This window comes from Castor canadensis, chromosome 14 (assembly GCF_047511655.1).
Source record: "Castor canadensis chromosome 14, mCasCan1.hap1v2, whole genome shotgun sequence".
NCBI classification, from domain to species: Eukaryota; Metazoa; Chordata; class Mammalia; order Rodentia; family Castoridae; genus Castor; species Castor canadensis.
In genome coordinates this window covers 101,723,086-101,747,133 of record NC_133399.1, presented here as the reverse complement: position 1 = coordinate 101,747,133, position 24,048 = coordinate 101,723,086, and the positions used below count along the sequence as shown (strand labels likewise).

The window sequence follows — 24,048 nt, the reverse complement described above, 5'->3', positions numbered from 1 at the left end:
GGGAAGGGACGTGGAGGGGTGGAATAAGGGAGGAGGTGGGGGGTACAGGGGAGAAATGACCCAAACATTGTATGCACATATGAACAAAAGAAAATTTTAAATAGTCATCTGATCAATTTAAAATTTTAGCTGGACCTGGTGGCTTACTCCTGTAATCCTAGCTACTCAGGAGGCCACAGATCAGAAGGATCGTGGTTCAAAGCCAACCCAGGCAAACAGTTCACGAGACCCTATCTAGAAAAAACCCAGCCACAAAAAAGGGCTGGTAGAGTGGCTCAAGGTGAAGGCCCTGAATTCAAGACCCAGTACTGCAAAATAAATAAATAAATAAATAAAATTTCATATGATGTGTATACAACCAAAATTGAGATACCTGGGGCTGGTGGAATGGCTCAAGTGGTAGAGTGACTACCTCGCTAGTGTGAGGCCCCCGAGTTCAAACCCCAGTATCCTCCCAAAAAAAGCAAAATTGTGAAACCTGGTCCAGGTAAAGTATCATTTTCAAAATGATATTTCAGAAAAGTTTACAAAGGAGTCCTCTGACATACCTAGGAACTAATATAAGAAGGGGGTTGTTTTTGTTTTTCCAAATGGGAGAAGTTTCAGAAAAAGGAGTTACATGTGGATCTTAATGTGAAAGAGAATAAAAGGAAAACATATTTAGTACCTTTAGAACACAAGGGGAGAGATGTAATACAACAGAAGAGGCTGTGAAACCACAGCACTGCGGAACTTGACAGGTTTGTTCAGAATGATGACCCTAGGCAGAGTCGCCCGAGGGCAGCCACCTTGGAAGCAATTATTTAGATGAAAACATTTGAAAATATGTTAAAAGCCTCCAGTGAAGTCTAAAGAAAAGAAACAGTACTATCACTACAACATAAATGAAGGCTCAGACCTTCATTTATGAATGCAAACACTATGGTACTATATACACCAACTGAGAGCCCTACTTTCTTTGTTTAGTAGTGATGGGAATTGAAACCAGGGCCTTGCACATGTGATAAGACAAGTGATCAAGCACTGAGAGCCCTGCTTTAAGAAGCTGTACATACCATATGCATACCCTTACCACACTTTTTAAAATGTTGAAATACGGGAGAGGGTGGGGGAGGAGACAGGATGGAGAAATGACCCAAACAATGTATGCACATGTGAATAAATGAATAAAAATAAATAAGTAAATAAAATAAAATATTGAAATATATACCTGGCTTTTTTTCTTTTTTTTTAATAATGGTTCTTTTCGAGATAGGGTCTCATGAACTATTTGCCCAGATGGTTTTGAACCACAATCCTCTTGATCTCTCTCCTGAGTAGCTAGGATTATAAGTGTAAGCCACTGGCACCTGGCTTCACACCTGGCTTTCTACAGAAGAAAATAATTCACTTTTAGAACTGAGAGATTTTTAAGTCTAGCTTCTTCCAAGAGCTGCTCTCAGGTTTGTTTGGTTTTTTTTTGAGGTACTAGGGATTGAACACAGGACCTCATGCATGCTAGGCAACTGCTCTACACTTGAATCAGGACTTCATACTTCTCTGCTGACCCTCAACAGCTCTGAGGGTATCTGTAAAACACACCTTACGTTTACACCACCACCAAACTTTATCAACCTTTTTTTTTTTTTTTTTTCTGGTACTGGTGTTTGAACTCAGGGCCTCTTGAACCAATTTGCCAGCCCCTTTTTGTGTTGGGTGTTTTTGAGATAGGGTCTTATGAACTATTTGCCCAGGTTGGCTTTGAACTGCAACCCTCCTGATTTCTGCCTCCTGAGTAGCTAGGATTACAGGCATGAGCTATTGATGCCTAGCCAATACCACTTCTTTTTGTGAAGATAATGAAGACATTCCTAAATAGTACTTTTAACTAGTAAAATATTTTTTACTCATAAGAATTTTCAATAACTATTTCACTCCTACCTGCTGATGGAGGCCCTTAGGAGTAGTTTCTACTTGTGGACTGTGTGTGTGACAGAGGAGGAGAAGGGGACTCCCATTTTCACAACCTGTCACAGGACTGACTTTCACAGGGGAGATTTCCAAAGACGGGACCTTTTCTACCACTGGGGTTGGAGGAGAGAGGAATGTAAGGGTTAATTCCCTTTCCGGATATAAGGAAAGAACAATCAGGGCAGACAGTTACTCAGGACCTTTTCCTCCCTTCTTTCACAGGTTATGCTCACAACCAGTAAGGGACCCTTTATGTCCTTCCACAACATCCTTTCTCTCTCTTTGTGGTATTGAGGCTTGAACTCAGGACCTACACCTTGCACTACTCCACCACCAACCCTTTTGTGTGCTGGGTATTTTCAAGGTAGGGTCTCAGGAATTATTTGCCTGGGCTATCTTCAACCTTTGCCTCCTGAGTAGCTAGGATTACAGACATGAGCCACTGTTGCCTGGCCTTTTTTTTAATTAACAGAGCAATCCAGACAGATAGATCCCAATCTCCAAAAATGCTTTGATCTCTGTCATGGAAAAGGTGGGAACTGTTTACAAAAGGTATAGAAAAACAGATAGATGGCCCAACTTTTCATTTTTCTTATGAAAATTATGAGTTTTGAAAAAAAAATGATGTTTTTGGTGTTTCTGGTTTCCAAAAAGGTCCCAACATGTGATGCCAGTCTGGGATACTTGCTTCAATGCTGGGCTCCCATATCCTAAATGACATTAGGGAACTTGTGAGTTTGCACTTTCCATACTTTAATATGGTGGCCCAGACTTGCACATTCATTATAGAGCTGATCAGTGAGTACTGGGACATGGTTTCTGTGATCAGGCTAATCCCAAAATGGGAGCCTAAGTATCCTCCACATTTCCTTCCCTACTTGGTGTAACGTGAACAAATACAGGCAGGGTTGGAGGTGTGTCTCAAGTGGTAGAATGTCTGCTTAGCAAATTGCAGGAAAGTATTCAAGTAACTATATCCCAACCCTTGATTTTTGTATTCCAAAATATGGTAATGAAGTTGAAAGATGGAGAAACATCCCAGTAATTACAAGATAGATTTTCTAATCAATTCTAGAAGGCAGGAAAATCCTCACTTATCCATTGGCCTTTGCAAGACCTTGGGTTCACGAGGGGATCATCCCAGCCTCGTTAGCCTCCATTACCTAGTTAGTTTCGGAAGTACGGACACTGAAAAGGAGCAGGATGGTGGGAAAATCGATGCAGTGGCTGATGCAATGACATACGTGATGGAAATACTTTGTGCTGCTGAAGAAGGTTCTGCTCAGGGCATTTATACAATTTTACAGACAGAATTCCCTTTGTAGATGGGTTAAATCGCCTGGGATTAAGAAATGAAAGCAAAACAATCTGGCAACAGTTAAAGCTGTTTGAAAATCTTTCTCATCCAGTATTCTCAGGAGGGAGAGGGGTATTAAAACAATTGTGCCTGCTGGTAGACATATTTTAAGAAATTCTAAGAGAAACCCCTCATTATTTTTTTCTTTACCAGAACATATTAATAGGAACTAAGAGTACAGAAGAAAGTAGATTGTGGTAGAAAACATTTCACTTGGCCTTAAAATCACTCATTTGAGTTATTATCTTAGAAGGTTTAGCATAATCAAGTTTTTTCATCAGAAGAGAAGCAGTTTTAGCTCCTGAAATCTAAGAGGCCTTTCTTCAATGACACCCACCCAGAACTAAGGGAAAAAAAATCCAAGTCTGAAAAGTTATTAGTCTTAAATGAAAGCGATTACCTCCCCAAAACAAGAGCAATGACTGACTAGTTCAAGTCAGAGACCCAGGGTTGAGTTTTCCAAGGCTCTTTTATTAGGGGAAGGTCCCCTTTATGTATTGACAACATGACTTCACATATGTATGGACAACAATCAAATTAGTTCCTAAAAATTAGGTGGGAAAAAAGAGACAAAACAGATGTCCTTTTTATCTACACAGAGCATAAATTAAGAGAGTTTATAACACGGTCACTTTCTTACAGGATAAATGCAGACTGGATTATGAATACACCTCCATGTTACATTGTTTGAATTGTTTTAGTTTCATTTTTCTATAATAAATAAATAAATAAAATTTGTTCGTAGGTTTGGGATCCATCTGTGCCACAACAGGACTGTGAGTCATTACTAGGCTTTCTTCTCCTGGTCGCTCCTGTGATCAGCATTTGGGTGTGCAGGGGTTAAGATTTCACTGGCGCACCTGGGCGTCCCCTATCTCTTCGAGGTGGCATTCTCTCATTAATTCGGTCCAGACCTCGGGCTTCTTCAAAACTCCGAATCTTCTGAGGAGTAAATCCTTTCATGGCTACCAAAAAGGAGGGTGGCAATGCTTAATAAGGCAGCAAAGCAACAGCTTAACCAAGTTTCCCAGTTCAAAGTGACCTCCTAGCGAACACAAAGAAGGGTGGCTATGGAGGCACAGAGGGATGGCAACAGGCAACATTGATTGAATCAGCTTTATCTAAACTACCACTTCTGTAAGGCCTAAAGGGTGGCTGAAAATGAAATTTTTCATAAAAGCTCAATACAAATAATCATGGCAAAAACAGATCTGACAAAAGCTAAGAAGTCCTTGCTTAGCCCGAATACATTTGAGAAAGAATGTATGGGCCAGAAATGTCTTAATGCTAGGAAAGAAAGAGCATTAGGAATTGAGCATGTTAATTGTATCAGGCACAACAAGACACTGATCACAAAAAAAGTGGCAAGATTGCTAATCTTTTTGTTTAGAGCAGCTTTTTATCTCACACAACCAGGAGTTGAATGGGAGATAAAACTGTCAACAGTTTCTAGATATTTTCCTTCTGATTCAACTTTGTACTGTCAGGTACAACTTTCCTAAAAAAATAAAAAGCCATTAAAAGTATAAGACAGATTTATCAGTTTCTATGGTTTTCACTCACAAATTCATAAACAGTGTTACTTAAAATGTTTCCATAGAAACAAAGATAATGTAGCTTAATTGCCTTAGGGCAACCTCAGAAATGAAGAAAACTAAATTCTAGTCTACTTTTTGCCTCTGCTCTTTCGAACTTTTTGAGTCATTAGGTAAAGAGGCAGGCCTGTCTGATTCTCCTTATCAAATGGCTGTCCCTTGTATACGAAATGATACAGGATTCAACCACTTCATCTTTCTCATTACCAGCTGCGTAAGCTTCAGTTACTGCATTAAAACCGAGGAGTCCAGAAAGGACTTAAACTGTGGTAAAGGTCATCTGAATGAATAAAAACATAGGACATGTGATCATGCCTAGGAATATCTCTTCCTTTCTTTCACCGCTAATACTTGTGGTGATGCAATAATAAGAGATTCGAAATGTTGATAAAACTTTTTAAAACTAGCACAAGACACATGAGTACGCTTACCAGAGTAATATGGTCATACCTTTCCGGGCCTCTGCGGCTTCTGTGGCTGCAAGAGGACAGGAGCATGGCGTGTAAAAATAAAGATAGTTGAGTAAACCAATAGAGTTGCACAGACATCCCAGGGCCCCACCTGCCAGCCTACCTCATAATAAACTCATCCATAATAAAACTCAATGAGGTGGAGGTACTCAGGCTTGGTGATCAAGCCAGAGGATCGACTGTTGCAAAGAACTAACTTGGGTGGGAGGGGAGACTTTAGATGGGGAGTGTTTCTAATATTTTTAACATTTTTGGCATGGGAATGTTGGTCAATTCATTCAAAATAGTCAAATATTAGTTTATACCTTTTTTTTTTTTTTTGCAGTACTGGGTTTTTGCAGAACTCAGGGCCAATACCTTGAGTCACTGCACCAGTCTTTTTTTGTGAAGCTTTTTTTTTTTTTTCATTTATTCACATGTACATACGTTGTTTGGGTCATTTCTCCACCCTGTCCCCCTCCCCCACCCTCATGAAGCGTTTTTTGAGATAGGGTCTGATGAACTATCTGCCTTGGCTGGCTTCAAACTGTGATCCTCCTGATCTCTGTCTCCTGAGTAGCTAGGATTACAGGTATAAGCCACCGGTGCCCAGCTTTAGTTTATATCCTAACATTGTGTATCAATTACTTCTCAAGTCAAATAATTTAATCACAACCATGTTTTAGTTTGTAGTAGCTTGGATGGTGTTAAATGAGCTGCTATTGGATCCTATTCAAAAAACTTAATGTTACTTCTTACTGCTCTCAGATTACTGTTGTGGTGTCCCACTGTCTTTTTTAATCACTTAATTTAAAAAAAGAGTGGTCTTTGAGTAATAGACTGGCAGTTGGAAGGCCAGAAAAATGGATTATAAGTGAGAGGTTATTTCTTGTCTGGTCATGGGACGGTTAGATTCTGATGCAAATTCATGTATCCGTCCGGGATTAGGGATATGGCAGAGGCTGACATCAACAACCCATATGGCTTCCATTCACTGTGCAAGAGGGCAGGCTAATTACTAAGAAAGCCCTCACTCAGTGAGCAAAACTGAAGCAATTTAAAAATCAGCACCATGAGGTAAACTTCTTTGCGTGTTCTCTGTCAGACAGTGAAAAACCCTAATACATGAAAAGGTTACAGGGACAGCAAGAAAATTCCTATTAGAACCTCATCAATTCCTCTAAACGCAATTTTCTTAAAGTCAGGGAAGAATAGTGAGCAAGTTTGCTGTTCTTGAGGCTTCACGACATGAAGAGAAAGGGAAAGAAATGCAAGCTAACTTTCTATCATGAGATGGAAAACTGGGATTTGGAGTTAACTGATCAAATGCTTCCATTTGTCCCCCACCTGTAGGCATAAGTTGAAGCCCTACCAGAGTTTCTGGAATCTTCTTAGAACAAATAAACCACATGAGGAAACCACAGTGCCTTTCCACAGTGCATGGAGGAGGCACACTGTTAGGAAGTGGGAGGACAAACTTTGCCTGAAATTCTATGCAGTGTTTTAGTTTCTAATCTATGTGGTAAAATGTGTATTATAGTGTTTTGGGCCTTCCTAGAATTGCTGTTTTGTTTTTTGAGACAAGAAATCTCACTATATAACCAAGGCTGGCATTGAAGTCACTCACAATCCTCTTGCCTCAGCCTCTTGTATGCTGGGATTAGCTACCATGCCTAGCTAAGAAATGCTTTTTGCATTGGGTATTATGACAGCAGCCTGTCCTGAAGGACATTATAAGAAAAAAGGTAAAATTGTTTAATATCTTTACTGAAATAAATTCATAAGGCAATGATTTTGATACATTTAGAATTGTACAACTACACAGTACAGACACACACACACACACACACACACACACACACACACAGTGTGTCAGTACTGGGGTTTTGAACTCAGAGCCTCATTCTTGGGAGGCAGACTCTCTACCACTTGAGCCACTCTGCCAGCCCTGAATGTGCAACCATCACAAATGAATTTGGAACATTTTTATCACCCCGAAAAGAAACTCCCTACTCACTAGCAGTCACTTCTCATTTCACTCCCTCACCTCTTCCCCTTAACCTTACTTAACCATTAATCTACTTTCTGTCCTTACAGAGCTGCCTGTTCTGGGTATGTCATGTAAGGGCAATCATATGACATGCTGTCATTAGTAACTGCTTTCACTTAACACAATTTCAAGGTTCACTCATGTGAACTTCATTCCTTCTATGGCTTAATATGTAATATATATAAAACATGTATATTACATATTGCTTATCCAGTTGATAGATATTTGAGTTGTGTCCACTTTGGGCTATTATGAAGAATGCCATTTATGAGCATTTGTATACAAGTTTTAGGGAGGACTAGAATTGCTCTAGGACTAGAATAGCTGGGCATATGGTAACTCTTTTTAATCATCTGAAGAAGTCCCAGAGTGTTTTCTCCAAAGCAGCTGCATCATGTTACATTCCAACTTCTCTACAATCTTATCAACACTCTTGTCAAATTGAGAGGGGAACCCAGCTCTCGCATGGCAGGAAAGAGCTCTACCATAGAGCTAGGAGTGTACCTAGCTCTCCATGAATACTTAACTGATTTTTTTTGTTGTAGCCATCCTAGTGACTATGCAGGGGTACCTCAATGTGGTTTTCACTTGCATTTCTTGAGTGTCTTATGATGTCAAACATATTTTCATATACTGTTTGTGTGTCCTTCAGAAAAATGTCAATTCAAATTCTTTGGCCATTTTTAGTTGTGATATCTTTTTATTATTTGCTGTAAGAGTTCTTCATTTTTATTTTGTAGGTATTAGTCCCTTATGAGATACATGATTTGCAAACATTTTCATAAACGTTGTAGATTCTTTTCACTTTCTCAATAGTACCACTTATATCACAAAACTGTCTAATTTTGATGCAGTTCAATTTATAAATGAGCTTTTTAATCTTATGGACTTTGTGAATTTTGTTCGGCTTTTGGCTTCCCTCTTTTATTTTGGCAACCAGGAAGTTTGGAGTCAAATTTGTGACTTTATTTAATTTTTTTAGACAGGATCTTGCTATGCGCACTGTCCTCCTGCCTTAGTCAGTCATGTGCTGGGATTACAAGTGTACACCACCACATCCAGTTTGTTTTTTATTTCTTTGTGCTCTAATTTCCAAAGCATATTTATTTTACTTCACTGCATTGTACACATACTGTAATTCACTTACATCTCTTTTGGAACAAGGTGGGGTTATAAATGAAAGGTATGTTATAAGGCATATGGGATATTGTTGGCATGAAAGCTCTTCAATAAAGTTACATGAACAATAAAAGATCCTTTTCAGCTAATGCTCTAGTTTGCCAGTGAACTGGTGGCACTAAGATTCTGATGAGAAAATGATAAGATGAACTCTCTTCCTGTCAATTGATAAGAATAAGAACCTCCAAAAAGTTGGCATCTACCTTAGTTTTGTTCTTTTCAAACATTCCTGAAGATTTCTATTAATTTCAGAAGTATCAATAAATAATCCTGAATTGATTAACACATTCATTTTGATCAAGAATGAAGAGAAACTGGACATATTGGTTCTGAGCCCAAAGGTGATCAAGAATTATAAAAAAATTGCCAAATAACACATCTATAATATTCTTTTTTACTTGCCCTTGATTTATAGATTCACTCTTTCAAGGTCTAGGGAAAAATGGGTTTAGATTAAGACAATAACTTTCGTGGTCAACAAAATTTCAAAGCCTTTCAAACAGGGGGCTGGAGGTGTGTGGCTCAAGAGATAGAGTGCCTGCCTCCAAGTTTGAAGCTGAGTTCAAACCCCAATACCGCAAAACAAAAACAAAACAAACCCCCCCAAAAATACTATACAGGATTATATAGGATATTCCTTTTTTTTTTCTTTCAGTACTGGGATTTGAACTCATGGACTACACCTTGAGGCACTCTACCATCCTTTTTTGGTGACATATTTTCTCAGAAGCTCTTTGCTTGGGCTGGCTTCGAACCTCAATCTTCCTGATCTCTGCCTCCTCAGTAGCTAGGATTACAGGCATAAGCCACCAACACCCAGCTTCAAAATTGTTTTCATTAATGAGGCATATCATACACCCAAATCTGAAGTGTATAGCTCAGTCCCCTTTTACATGTTTACATACGCATAACCACCACCTAGACAGTACAACACTCCAGAAGTCTCTGTGCCCCTTGGCGAATATTCTCCCACCAGAGGAAGCGCTATTCTCATTTCTCTTACCATAGATTAGTCTGTCTGTTCTTAAATGTCACATACATTGAAAGTTTGTGCTCCTTCATATCTGGCTTTTTTAGCTTACCACATAATCTTTGAGATTCAATCATACTGTTGTATGTATGCATGATGTTATTTTTTATGGTCATTATATAAATATAACACAATTTACTATTTTTATTTATTTAGGAGAAAGCAAAGATTTATTAGGACACCATAAAAAGGAGAGAGAATGGTGGGCAGCTAAGAGAATGGACTTTATACTTTGAGTCAGGCTACTTTTGATTAGCTGTCTCCCTTTTTGTGGACCTTAGTGATCTTCCTCAGATCGGGGTTTGAATTTGCACAAGAATATCTGAGCTCAGCCCTCCTTCCTCATTCCTCCTGGCTTTTGGTATTTTGTTCCTGCCATGCCTCCATAAACAGGGAACTTTACTCTACATTCCCGTAACAGAACAATAAAACCAATCCTGGTTTTAGTGGAGCAGAGGTCTTATCTTCTCGCAACTGCTTTGAGCTCAGTACAGTTGTAGAGAGTCTCTAATATGTTATTCTGGCAGATGATAATGGAGTAATCTGTGGGGACATGGCAGAGTCTAACTGAATACTAAAAGAAAACTGTACAGAAGTGTGTTCTAGGGGACTAATAGGCACTGGAGAGTCAGGTAATAAGGGATAGAACGCACATTCTAGCATCATTTGTAATTTTATGGCCTGGAGTCCATTAGGTTTAATTTTGCCTGTTTTTTTTTTTTGTTGTTGTTTTGGTGGTACTGGGGTTTGAACTCATGGCCTCATACTTGTTAGGCAGGCGCTCTACCACTTGAGCTACTCTGCCAGCCCTAATTTTGTCTGTTTTATAGGTGTTGTCCTACTATTTCAAAAAGAATGTTTCTCAAGTTGTTATTGTTAGAGTTTCACTTCACTGGCACCAAAACTCTTCCACAAGGCAGAAAAAACCCTTCCACAGGGCTGCAATGATGTCATCCGAGGAGTCAATAATAGGGCTTGAAAGTAAAAGTGTGAACAGAAAGGAAGGGGAAGGGTCTCCTCCAACATACATGGGTTCACCTGGTGAGCTTCCACTACCAATTGTGCCATGTAACAGAATTTATTTGTCTGTTCTATTTTCAATGAATATCTGCATTGTTTCCAGTTTGGAGCTATTGTGAATAAAGCTAGAGTGAACATTTTTATGTACATCCCTGCTGGACATGTGTATTAATTTCTCTTGGATATTTCCAGTGTGGAATTGCTGGGTTATGGGGTATACTTATGTTTAGCCTACTTCCCATCAGTTTGCCAAAGTGGTATGCCAGTTTACAAGCCCACCAGCATATATGTAGTCCACGTTCTTCACGAATACATTAATACTTGATATTGCTGTATTTTAAAACTTTAGCCATTTTAGTGGGTATGAAGTGGTATTCCATTGTGGTTTTAATATCCACTTCTCAAATGAATAACTACATTATTCATATTCAAATACATCTTTTCATATGCTTTTTGGACATTTTGATATCCTCTTGTGAGGTATCTGTTATACTCATTTGATTGTTTTTAATATTTTCCTTATTTATAGTTCTTTATTTTTTTTTGGCAGTGCTGGGATTTGAACCCAGGGCCTTACCTTATCTAGGCAGGAGCTCTACCACTTGAGTCATGCCCCTAGCCCATTTTACTTTAGTTATTTTGGGGATAGGATCCTATGTTTATGACCAGACTGGCCTGGATCACTGTGATTTTCCTATTTATGCTTTCCTTGTAGCTGGGATGACTGGTGCATTCCACCACACCAAGCTTATTAATGGCTGAGATAGGGTTTTTGCAAATTGCAATCCTCCTGATGATGTCCACCTCTTGAATACCAATGATTATAGGCATGAGCTACTGTGACTGGCTTTATTTATACTTCTTCATGCATTCTGAGTACAAGTGCTTTGTCAGACATATATTTTGCAAAAATCTTCTCTCAGTTTATAGCTTTTCTTTCTTTTATTTTCTTTTTTGTGGGACTGGGGTTTGAACTCAGGGTTTTGCACTTGCAAAGCAGGAGCCAAACCTCCAGTCTTTTTTCTCTCTTTATTAAGTATTTTCACAAAGAGAAATTAATTTTAATGTAGTCTAATTTATTAATTTTTTTCTTTTAAGGTTAGTACTTTTTGTGTTCTACTTAAATATTCTTTGGTTACTCCAATGATGGGAGTCGTATTGTTCTCACTTTTACATTTAAGTTGTAATCCACTTTGATTTAGTTTTTATGTGAAGGGGGAAGTAAGAGTGAAGATTCATCTTTCCCTAGATGGATAGCCAGTTGCTATAGCATCATTTACTGAAAAAAAGTCACTGACTTCTAGGTAAGGGGGCACACCTTCCATGAGAACAGCATCCTCATACCCACCTGTCTCAATGGTCTGCTTTCCTCCTGAGAGGACACCCAGTGGGAGTGTGCCTGAGGAAGTAAGGCCTTTGAGGGTCAGCACACGCTCACTCTCTTCCCTGCAGAGGAACATCGGAAGCCCTGGTTAACAACACTCAGGGAGTATTGCTCAGCAAGTCAACAATACTTGAAGGCACAGAGAGAAGAACAAGTTGCCCTACTTCCACCCTGACTCAAAGAAAGGGAGGTTTTTTTGTAAATATTCCAATTTTAAACAATCAGTCCATTCTTGTTTTTCAACCCAAAGGTTCTGATAGCCAAATGCTGTCTCCCATACATTATCCCATTTGACTAACCTACTAATCTGGTGAGGCAAGTCCTATTATTATATCTATTCTACAGACAAGGAAACTGAGGCACAGCTAAGAAGGAAAGCCAGAATTTGAACATAGGCAATCTGGCTATAAAATCTGTACAAAACCACTATGTTCACTGTATCTAAGCAGTACCAAATGAATGCCAGAACACTGTTAGACACTTTAACATGGAAGTCTGGTTCAGCTTGCATATAACCTCAAGACTTTGAGCTCCAATTCCAAATTCCAATCCTAAAAGCACTAGTCCAAAATCAACTTCTGACTTACTTTCCAAATGCCTTCACCCCACACTGTAATGACAGGCATATCCTTACCGAAGAATTGAAAAGACCCGTGCCATCTTCCCAATGGCTCTGACTTTATTCTTGATGATCTCTTTTCGAACTGCAGTGCTTCCTTAGAGAACACAAAGAATAAGTGAGTTAAAGGGATGTGTTACAGGCTGGCTTAAAAAAATTCAGGATGAAGTATCTTTCTAATTTAAAGAGAAACTACTGTTCTTTAAAAAGAAATCAAGGTCAAAGTTGTTTTCAAAAAACAAAAATAAAACACAAATGAAAATCCCAGGAAGTTCTAAAGAACAAGAGAAAAACAAAAACACACACACACAAAAAAAAAAAAAAACCCAGAAGAGAAAAAGATGAAGAATGAAGGGGACACAAAAAGACACTGAGTAGGTGTATAAGAAGTAGAAAGTTTTGTGGTTCTATAGTGTGTAAGACAGCAAAATGAAACACACACATAGACAATCTCAGGAAGACAGTTGCTATAGCAAAGATCTCTTTTGAAAATGCTACGGGCCACCTCAGGAGCAAGGTTTGGTCTGCCAAAGGGCAAGTGGTCACTGGAGCAGAATACAAGGTCCAGCTAGCTGTGCTGAACTTCGTGAGGGCTGCTTTTACGCTATAATCTTCACTTGCAATACCAGAGAGCTACTTCCTCAGAATGTCACTGACAACTGTACAGTACAAATTATAAGGATAGGTAAGGAATTTTAAAAAGCAACATTAAAAAACTTAATGCAAGACTTTATGACTTTTCCTCATCTAAGGTTTAGAAACAGCCTGCACATAAGAAGCAAAGGTTCATGCATGCACCAGGTGACGGCATTCAAAAGTCAGAAAAAGTAACATGGGCTTTCCTTCCTCATTTCTGGCTCTCGATCCTGCTGGATCAACAGCAGGTCCAGAGAAAACAGACATTCCCACTGAAAGAGAGGGCAGAAAGCCTTGTGAAACTGCTCAGCTACCAATTCAGAATGTCTAACCACTCAACTGTGGTGGGACTGACAGCAAGAATTAAGCTCTTATCACATTTCAGTTGGATACCTTTCTGATAGCTTGAAATGTAGTGATCTTCAGGGAGAAGAGACACCAAGAAACAAGGAGATGAAATAGAAATACGAGAAGAGAATGTAAGTTTACATGGAAGAGAGAAAAAAGTCAAAGTGAAATGCACTGAGAAGCAGGCCATTATCTTTATTAGCTCCTAAGAGATAGCCTGCTACCTTGACAATGTTAAATACTACACTTTCTGTCAGTTAATTCTTCTACTTCTTAAAACTTTACTATCTTGCATTAAATCCCATCTATTTTATCCAGTATTTTCTACCCTCCCCCCAAAGATCACAAAAATAAAATTAGAGAAAGATACCATTTTTGGAACATAACAAGTAACAAAAATAAAGGACAAGAACAAATAGTGTACACATTTTTTTTGTGTGTGTGTGTGGTACTGAGCTTGAACTCAGGGTTTTGCACTTGCTAGGCAGGTACTCTACAACTTGAGCCACACCTCCAGTCCAACAGTTTACAAATCTTAATGAGAACATTTTGTTCTTGTTTGACCTTTTCCATTTCTGACTTGGGGCAGTTTACTCCTTAGGCAACTTGGAGGTCTCTGGCTCCCAGGTAGTCACCACAATGATGAACTTAATAGGGGTACTTTATCGGCATAGTGCATTACAGTATAGAATTCATGGACTCAAGCATCTTCCTGCCTCAGCCTTCAGAGTAGCTGGGGCTATTAAGTGCCTGCCACGCCTGGCTATTTTTGTTTAATGAACTAAAAATCTTCTCTTATTTTTATTTGTCTCAGCAATTTTGCTTAGGGGGTCTGATCTTTGTTCACTCATGATTATGAGTGAGGGACTAGGACTGGGATATAGCTCAGAGATAGAGCCCTTGCCTAGCATATATGCAAGGTGTTGGATTCATCCCCAGTGCCACAAAAAAAAAAAAAAAAAAACCAAAAGTAAAAACAAAAGCAAGGAACTACAAAGCATTCAGAGCTGGTGGAATTAGTTGGCTTTGAGCTGTACCTTGAGAGATGAGGGTGGGCCTTTGTTAGGGACTGAGTGTAGTCATTTCTGCTTTTGGAAGTACTGAAGTCCCCAACTGTATCTCCAGTCCAGAAACCTTTGTCTATGCTTTTTAGAGAACAGCTTCCTGACTTGGGAAGTCTGCTGCCCAGTGGCAACATAGGACTTCAGCTGCCTTTCAAGCTGACCTCACCCAATCTACTTATGTTAGTCCATTGCTCCCAGCCCCAGTTCCCAGTTCTAGCAAGTTGCTGGACCTCAACATTCTCTATTGGTAAACTCTTAGCTTTCCTGAATCAGCTAAGTCAGTAATACTAATTCATTTGTTTTTCCAGCTTCCAAAAAGTTCTACAAAAATCTCCCTGCTTTTGTAGGCATATATAACTCTGTTTTATACTTTTTTATTATACAGTATAATAAAACACAGAAAAGTACACAAAACAAATGTATAACTCAACGATTTATTAAGAAGCAAATGACTATGAAACTATCATTCAGGTCAATAAAAAGAATGCTGCCTGAACTCCAGAAGCCCCGACTCCACCCCCCCCCCCGCCCCCCCCCGCCAACTGGTCCCTCCTAATACATACAGTCTGTCTGTCCTCTAAGGAAACCATTCTCTTGATTACCACTAGAATCAGTTTCCTATTGTGCTGTATAGTTCTCCCATGTCAGCATGCATCCATAAACACTGTTTTCATTGTTTTGAATTGTGTATACCTAGATCAGGTCTATTTTTTGGCCTGGTTTCTTCTGCTCAACATTGCAAGATTCATCCATGATTTTCACTGTTGCTATAGTCTGTTTTCATTATCATATACTATTTCAAATATGCCATAATTCATCATTTTTATTGCCAATGATCATTTGAGTGGATTCTAATTTTTAGCTATTACAGATTAGATTGCTGAGTATTCCTGTACATTTTTCTTTACTGCACATATTTCTGTTAAGTATATTCCTAGGTATTAGACTTCTCAGCTATAGTGTGGCATTATCTCTTAAAGAGGATAAAACAATTTATTCAAGTGTGTATGAGCAAGCATTCCTGTTGCCACACATGCAGGCCAATACCAGATATTAGCCAATTTATGGAGTTTCAGATATTATCTCATTATAATTTCAATTTACATTTTTATGATTACTAATCAGGTTGAATCTTTTCATTTTTTTACTGGCAATCTGGATATCCTCTTTTGTGAAGTGCCTGTTATGTCTCCTCATCTTAAGGTATGGTTTTTCAACTCTTCAGCAAATGGTCCTTTTGCTGGTTCTGTTGCAAGTATCCTCTCCCATTCTGCAGCATGTCTTCACATGCTTAATGGTTTTTAGATAAACACAAGCTCTTGATTTTAATGATGTTCAATGAATAGTTTCCTGGACAGTTAGTGCTTTTTGAGCCCTGCTAAAAGATTTTTTCTCCAAGGTTATGAAGACATTATATATTAAAAATACTGGAAACTTTTTTTTGCAGTGCTAGGGCTTGAACTCAGGGCCTACACCTTGAGCCGCTCCACCAGCCATTTTTTGTGATGGGTTTTTTAAGATAGGGTCTCACAGACTTGAGGCATGGCTCAAATGGTAGAGTGCCTGCTTTGCAAGCGTGAAGACCTGAGTTCAAACCCAAGTCCTACCAAAAAACAAAAAAAAAAACAAAAAAACTCTCTCTAAGATAGGGTCTCACAAACTGTTTTCCTGGGCTGGTCTTGAACTTTGATCCTCCTGATCTTCACCTCCTGAGTAGCTGGGATTACAGGCGTGACCCACCAGCACCTGGCTAATACTAGAAATCTCACTGTTTTGCCTTTCATGATTTTTTGCATCTTTTGTTTACTAGTTTTTTGTTGTTGTTTTTGTGGTGCTGGGGATGGAACCCAGTGCCTCACATGTATTAGACAAGTGTTCTACCACTGAACTATATATCCCCAACCCCTTTACCATTCATGTTTGAAAGTATAAATACATAAAAATAAACTCCAGGTAGATTTAGTTTTTTCAAAATTGGGTATCCACTGCTCTGCAGTGCCACCTCTGGGGTAAATCAAGTGTCATATATGAGTGGCTCTACTTCTGATTTCATTATTCTGTTTCAATGCTTGTCGGTCCTTAAATAATAATTCTAATTACTTTAACTTTATAGTAAAATTGTGACATCATTAGAGCAAATCCTCCCATCTTTAAGACTTAAACTACTTTCATATGAATTTTAGAACCAGTCCTTTGCATTTCTATATAAAGTTTAGGGTCAGATTGCCTGTGGATATATGACTGACTTTGGACCAGGCGTGGTAGTGTATACCTGTAATTCCAACTAGTTGGGAGGATCATAGTTAAAAGGTCTATCTTGGGCAAAAGCTTCTGAATATACTATCAGAAAAATAAAGCAAAATGGAATGGAGCTGTGGCTTAAGTGGAAAAGCATCTCCTAGTAAGTTCAAGGTCTTGGGTTCGAATCCTAGTGCTGCCAAAAGAAAACCCAACCATACGACTGGGAATGATGTACATCTTTATAATACTGAGTCTTCCAAAAACCCACAGGTGAGATGTTTTTTCAATTTTTTTGATCTATTTTAATTTCTCTAATAATGTCTTTATAGTTTGTTACCTAGAGGCAGCGTGAATCATTTGTTAGATTTATTGTTAGGGTTGATATTGTAAAGGCGATCTTAAACAAAATTCCATCTGTTTGTTGCTGGTAAATAGAAATACAATTTATTGCATACTGATTGTGTCAAGCAGGTCTACTACCTGCAACTGTTGATTCTAATAATCAAAGGCTCTTTTAAGTTTTCTCTATACACAATCCTCACCTATAAATAAAAACAGTTCTGCTCTTTTCTTTCCAATCTTTATGCCCTGTGTTTCTTTTTCTTGTCTTACTGTAGTGGCTAGGACTTCTAGGCAGGCACTCTACCACTTGAGCCACTCCACCAGTCCTTGGCTACAACTTTTAATACAATATTGCATAGTGGCACTGAAAGTTCTTAAGCACTAAGGAAAGCTTTCAACATTTCACTATATGATGTTTCCTATTGTTTTTACAGACATATTTGTCAGATTAAAAAAATTCCCATCTAAATCTAGTTTACAAGACCTAGTGTAGGCCAGGGACAGTGGCTCAAGCTTATTATTGCAGCTACTTTGGAGGCTGAGATGGGAAGGATTGAGCTTCAAGGACAGCCTGGGCAAAGAGTTTGAGAGATCCCATTTCCAAAATAACCAGAGCAGCATGGACTGGAGGTGTGACTCAAGCAGTAAAGTACCTGCTTTGCAAGTGCAAAGCCCTGAGTTCAAATGGAAGTCCCACCAAAAAAAAAAAAATTTCTATATTGTGCCAGTTATATTTTTTTTTAGGAATATGTTTCATCAGATTTTCATCAAAATTTATTGGCATAAATTTATTCTCATTATTTTCTTAATGTCAGCAGGACCTGTAATAATGTCTCCTTTTTCAGCATTAGCATTGGTAGTTTATGTATTCTCTTTACGACATGATTAGTCTTTCTTACCTGGGATTTATCAACTTTTTTGTCTTTTCTAAAAAGAGTACATTTTGGTTTTGTTTCTCCTCATATTATGCTTTGTTTTCAATTTTTGTTAATAGTGATCTTAATGTTTCATTTCATTTTATCTACTTTTACAACTGATAGTAACAGGACTGACGGAGAGCTTCTCCCCATCAACTGAGTTGCATAATGCATGCAAGGGAATTTAAAATTTTTTTTGAAATTTCTTATTTATTCATTCATTCATGTATTTATTTACTTATTATTTTTGACCTTCCTTGGTCAAAACCAAATGTAACAAATCTGTGAGTAAGGCAGGCTTACTGTATTTTCAAAATGGAAGAGATTTTAAAAGCAAAAGTCGAGGGAAAAAAAAAATCAACAGCATAGTATTGATTTGCACAAAGAATTATCACGGCTGATAGAATGGCTCAAGTGGTAGAGTGCCTGCCTAGCATGCATGAGGCCCTGAGTTCAAAGCCCAGTACTACCAAAAAAGAAAAAAAAAGAATGATCAACACAAGCAACTATGTAACCATGAGAAACTAGTCTACAAAGAAAAAAAAAAAAAAAAGGAAATGTTCACAATACCATTACATGAACTTATTTTTGTAAATAAGAAAAATGAACTTGGGTGCAGTGGCCTCACACCAGTAATCCCAGCTATTGGGGAGGCAGAAATCGGGAGGATCATGGTTCAAGGCCAGCCTAGGCAAAAAGTTAGCAAGACCTCATCTTAATAAGCCAGGTGTGATGGCCTGTGCCTGTCATCCTGCCTATAAGGAACACCCCAAAGTTTGAGGCTGGCCCCAAATAAAAACATGAGATCTGAAAATTAACTAGAAAAATAAAAAAGGGATGGGAGTGGCTCAAGTGGTAGAATAGCTGTCTAGAAAGCCAAGGCTGAGCTCAAAACACTAGTACCAGCCAGGCGCTGCTGGCTCATGCCTCAATCCTGGCTACTTTGGAGGCTGAGGTTCAAGGTGAGCCTGAGCAAATATTCGTGAGACCCCATCTCCAGAATACCCAAGCAAAATGGACTGGAGGCGTGGCTCAAGCAGTAAAGCGCCTTGTTTGCAAGCACAAAGTCCTCAGTTCAAACTGCAATACTGCCAAAAAACAAATCAAAACAAAAAACCTTAATACCACCCAAAACAAAAAAATGATAGAGAAGAAGGAAAAATGAGAGGAAAAAACATATATAAAGAGAAAAGACAGCTAATGTAGTATATTCATCAAGATGTTAACATTGGAGCTGGTGCCAGTGGCTCACACCTATAAATTCTAGCTATTCAGGAGGCAGAGATCAGAAGGATTGAGGTTCGAGGCCAGCGTAGGCAGACCCTATCTCAAAAATACCTAACTCAAAAAAGGCCTGGCAGAGTGATTTAAGTGGTAGAGCGCCTGCCTAGCAAGTGTGAAGCCCTGAGTTCAAACTCCAATACTGCCAAAAAACATGTTAACAGTAGACATTTATGAGATGATAGAATAATGGGTGACTATTTTTCCTATTTATGGTTTCCTGCATTTGTAATTTTAGTTTTCTGCAATGAACATAATTGTTTTGTAATATGACAGAGAAACAGGGTGGGGGGGAGAGAGAGAGATGGAGATTCACAATAAACTAAAATCCAAAGTTTCCTAGTTTCTAGTTCAAGTTTACCTTCTTCATCTTCAGTAATTAGTTCATCATCAGAGCATATGTTGAGAATGTTAACTAGCATCTCTGTGACTGTGTAAGACAAAAGAATCCAAAATTACACATAACGTTCTTTCTCTCAGATGACGTGGATTCTAAATACACACACGTTAGTTTAAAGGCAGACAAAAATTACTTACTACTGTGTTGTTAATAGCTACGAATAGCAGCATTATATGTAACCACTGACTTTAGAGGGCATTAAGGTAGATTACTTGCTCCAGTAAAAGAACACAGTCTTTAGAGACTGAATTAGATTGCTGTTCAAAGCCTTTGGTCTAGATACTCACATAAAAAGTTCTTCCCATTTTACAAAGAACTACATCAAAAGGCCTAGGTTTGTTTTGTATACAAATAAAGTTGTAAGGACAATAAATCCTGTTTAAGTCTCTTCAGCACTTGAAGAAATCACTGAGTACAGTGACTTATTTTAACACCTTGATTATATAGTAAGGACAACTACTTTAAACAGATATTTAGAATATCAACTAAGTGGCAGCTGAGAACTAATTAAGTGACAACTTGAAAACCTTTGTAGAAAACAAACAGATGAACTTGAGAAAGAACACTTCTAAACCACCAGAGATGTGCAAGTAAAGGTGTTGGATCAGATGGCTAATGTCCGCACAGACATTAGCTGCAGTTCTCTTACCTTTTTCTCCAACAAAAGGCAAAGACCATGTGAAAACATCCATAAAGTTTGGAAGCCAGTAGGGGTGTGGAGAACAGTTAAACTGCCTGATATTCATGACGTTGTTTTCATATTTCAACACTGCAGCTATAAAGGAAAAAGCAAGAAAACTGGGCACAGAGGAACAAGACATGCTAACCAGTATACTTTGTCCAGCTATGAACCTACCACACAGAATTACTTACTTTCCATTTATAAATTCAGGACTAGGTGCAGGGCAGATGAGAAATTTTAAAGCATTTTATATAGTTCATTCTCTTAAGAATTATTCTAAGGAACAAAGATACCTGAAGAGCTCACATAAGAAAATTGAGTTGTGAAACTTCAAAGGTTCACTGCACAGAAACTACATATAGAACCCTCAGGTTCCACATGATAAAAAATTCCCTTATAATTTCCTTTTATAGGCCAAATGGTTCCAATTACAGATTCCCTTTGAGGGCAAATACCACTCATCAACTGCATACAACCTGTTTTGTGAGTCATTAGCCATAGCTAAAGCTTCTTTAAAAACTCTCCACAAGTTTGTAAATAGCACTTATCAATCCATCAATGGTAAACTTGGAGCAATTTACAATTAATGTTTAAAAATTAGATTAAATTATTTCTGCATACAACAGAATGGATTTTAAAGATGCCTGCTTCTTCTACTCAGTTAGTATATTGCCAGGATATTAAAATGTTTAATACTAATGAGGTCATATGATCGTATGCAAACTTTGATGCCAAACTGATTTTTCTTTATATTTTAAATTTCAAAGTCCAATTCAGCAGGGTGCCAGTGGCTAGAATTGTAGAATCCTAGCAATTTGGGAGGCTGAGATCAGGAGAATCAAAGTTTGAGGCCAGCCCAGGCAAATAGTTCACTAGAGCCCCATTCCCAAAATAACCAGATCAAAATGAACTGGAGGTGAGGCTGAAGCTACAGAGCACCTGCTTTGTGAGTGCCTACTTTGCAAGGTGCAAAGCTGTGAGTTTAATCCCAGTCTCACCTAAATAAATAAATTCATTAGTACGCATCACCAGCAATATTGTTTGCCCTATTCTTTGACTCATTCTCACTGTGAACATGAGATATGGCACAGTGCTTCTCTAGAAAGGACCAGTGGAGATCATCTGACTTCTGTTTCTTTGAGCCTAGTATCTGAAAATTTCAAGTTACTAAATGTGTAAAATGTACACCATAGATTATAATGAAAATAGGACACTTGTTCTTAAAAATCTAACCTTAAAAACATCTTTGAATGTGTACCAGGTACACTTCCCATGACTTCCATGTGTATGTATTTTATGTAGGCTAAATGACTATCACTACTCAACAAGTCTCTCAACCTAAACAGGACAAAAGACTGCTTTGGGGTATGTTCCCAGTGGACAAGAAAACAAATACTAGAAATAAGAATCTAAAAAATTACAACTTAGGGGTCTTTCAGGTAACCAGTGAAGTTGAGAAATACTGTAGATACAAATAAGCCTAAAGAATACTCAAAAAAAAAAAAGAAAAAAAAAAAAAGGAAGGAAAGAAGAAAGAAAGAAAAACCAACAGGAGGAAAAGGCAATAAAGCTGTCTTTTTCAACTTTAAGAGGCACCTGTATAAAGAGTGCCACCAGGTTTTGTTTCAGATACTATATTTTCTGCCATTTTTCTTTGTTTTTTTTGGGGGGGAAGCAAGCTTAACAAACAACCAAGGAAAACAAGATCATTTTGAAATAAAGTTACCAATTATGCCAAAGCTGACAGAAAACCCAGGTAGAATGGGCTGTGACTTAAAAAGTTTACTAAAGAACAAGAACATTAGAGTAAGGGAACAAAGGAACCGGCAGTTCCTAAATTGTTCAGTGGGTGCTGATTTGTGTGGCGTTTTTCAGTTTGGCATTCTGATAAATCCACTGGGTGATCAGTAGACACTTTCAGCAATGAGGTTTAAAAAGAGAGTGGTGCACAGGGCTACTCCTTGAAGATATTTAACAACATAGGTAGTACATACACTTGATAAGAAGAAAACCAGAATAAACCAAGTTGCTAATATATTGGAAATAGTGGGAAAAAGGAAATAAGAAAGAATGAACAAAGGGAGAACCAAAGCATTGTAGGATAGCTAAGGCTTAGAGAAGAATGATGATAAGTAAAAAAGAAAACATAAGCCTAGGAGAGAACTTAGAGAAATGCTTTTTAAAAATGGACAAGGGCTAAGTATAGCTCAGTGGTAGAATGTTTGCCTAGCAAGCATGGGGTCCTGGGTTCCGTCCCCAGCATCACAAAAAATACCAAACAAGTCACTGAAGGCTAACACAGAAGTGACACTGAAATAAGATTTAAATGAAATGTGCCATTCCATAGTTTATTTTAAAATAAGAGTAATATTTGTGGACCTCTTTAAAACCTCTCTCCCGACTGCATATACAAGGTATGACTATAAAGTAATGAGACTTAAGAAACCACCAACTACAAACACACAAGACCTTATGTATCAGATGAGTGTCGTCCTTTGATACATCACGTCAGGAAGAGTAACAGTAAAATATTACAGTATTATTATTACAGTATTATAGCAGTTTATATTTTGAACAATGTTTAATATTAATTTTCATTATTCCAACTTAACAACTCTACACGACAAATAATTAAAAGATAAACTGAGGCCCAGAGAAGTAAAGCATCTAGTTAAATGTGACACACTTAAAAGTAACGTCGGACTCAACCAGGAATTCTGACGAGTAGGTTAGTGCTCTTTTCAACTCGCTGCCTTTCCATGAGAAAGATGCCGCCATTACTCAGTACACTTTTGGAACTCTTCTTCTGGAATTGCCTCCAGAGTCCATGTACAAGCAACACAAGGAAAACCAGTCTCATTACCTCATAATCATACCTTGTTCTGACCCAAATGGTGTCATCGAGCTCAATCACTCACCTTATTTATCAGTCTTGACTCCGAATGACTTTTGGCTGTCCAAAAATCAAATCCACCCTCAAAGGACGAAGATTTCCCATCAGTGAGGATAATCAAAAGAATATGTCGCAGACTCTGAAGGCAACGCCAAAACAGGAGTTCCAAAAATGTTTTTGAACAATGACTGCATTGTTGGAGTAGCCTGCCAAGGTAACTACTTTGAAGGGACAATACTCATCTGGATATATTCATTTTGGCATGTTTGTTTAAAAAAAGTCCTATTATTTTATAGTCATATTACATAAACAGTAAAATAGTTACAGAGACATGAAATTTTGGGTAGGACAATGCTCTGACAAGACAAAGTTTTAGAAGTAGAATTTGTGGAAAAGGCACATGCATATCCAATCTTTTTTTATATGAGAAACTGAGGTTTAAAAAGATTATGTGACTCACCCAAGTCATACTGTTAGTTTCTGGCAGGGCTTGAACTAAAATGAAGAATTTTTTCTGACTTTTTATACATTATTCACTCTATCTATACTATATCACAAGACCAAAAACAGCATGGTAATTTACAAATAATAAACACCAAGTGGATAGTTGT

General features: G+C 38.1%; 1 protein-coding gene across 7 annotated transcripts in view; it reads right to left on the bottom strand.

Annotated features, from left to right (window-relative positions):
* Positions 1-24,048, bottom strand: part of Ppp3cc (protein phosphatase 3 catalytic subunit gamma) — a 65,669-nt gene that overhangs the window by 1,751 nt on the left and 39,870 nt on the right. For 5 of the 7 annotated variants that reach the window (XM_074055152.1, XM_074055154.1, XM_074055158.1 and 2 more), the window contains 6 exons: positions 20,512-20,637; positions 19,824-19,892; positions 12,649-12,730; positions 11,979-12,076; positions 5,353-5,379; positions 3,758-4,272 (listed from right to left, as the gene is read on the bottom strand). In XM_074055152.1, the coding sequence (XP_073911253.1) occupies positions 4,148-4,272; positions 5,353-5,379; positions 11,979-12,076; positions 12,649-12,730; positions 19,824-19,892; positions 20,512-20,637 (527 nt within the window). In that variant the 3' untranslated portion in view covers positions 3,758-4,147. Of the gene's footprint in view, positions 1-3,757; positions 4,273-5,333; positions 5,380-11,978; positions 12,077-12,648; positions 12,731-19,823; positions 19,893-20,511; positions 20,638-24,048 lie in introns of those variants that run through there. The other 2 variants (XM_074055153.1, XM_074055155.1) reach the window with 2 other exon arrangements.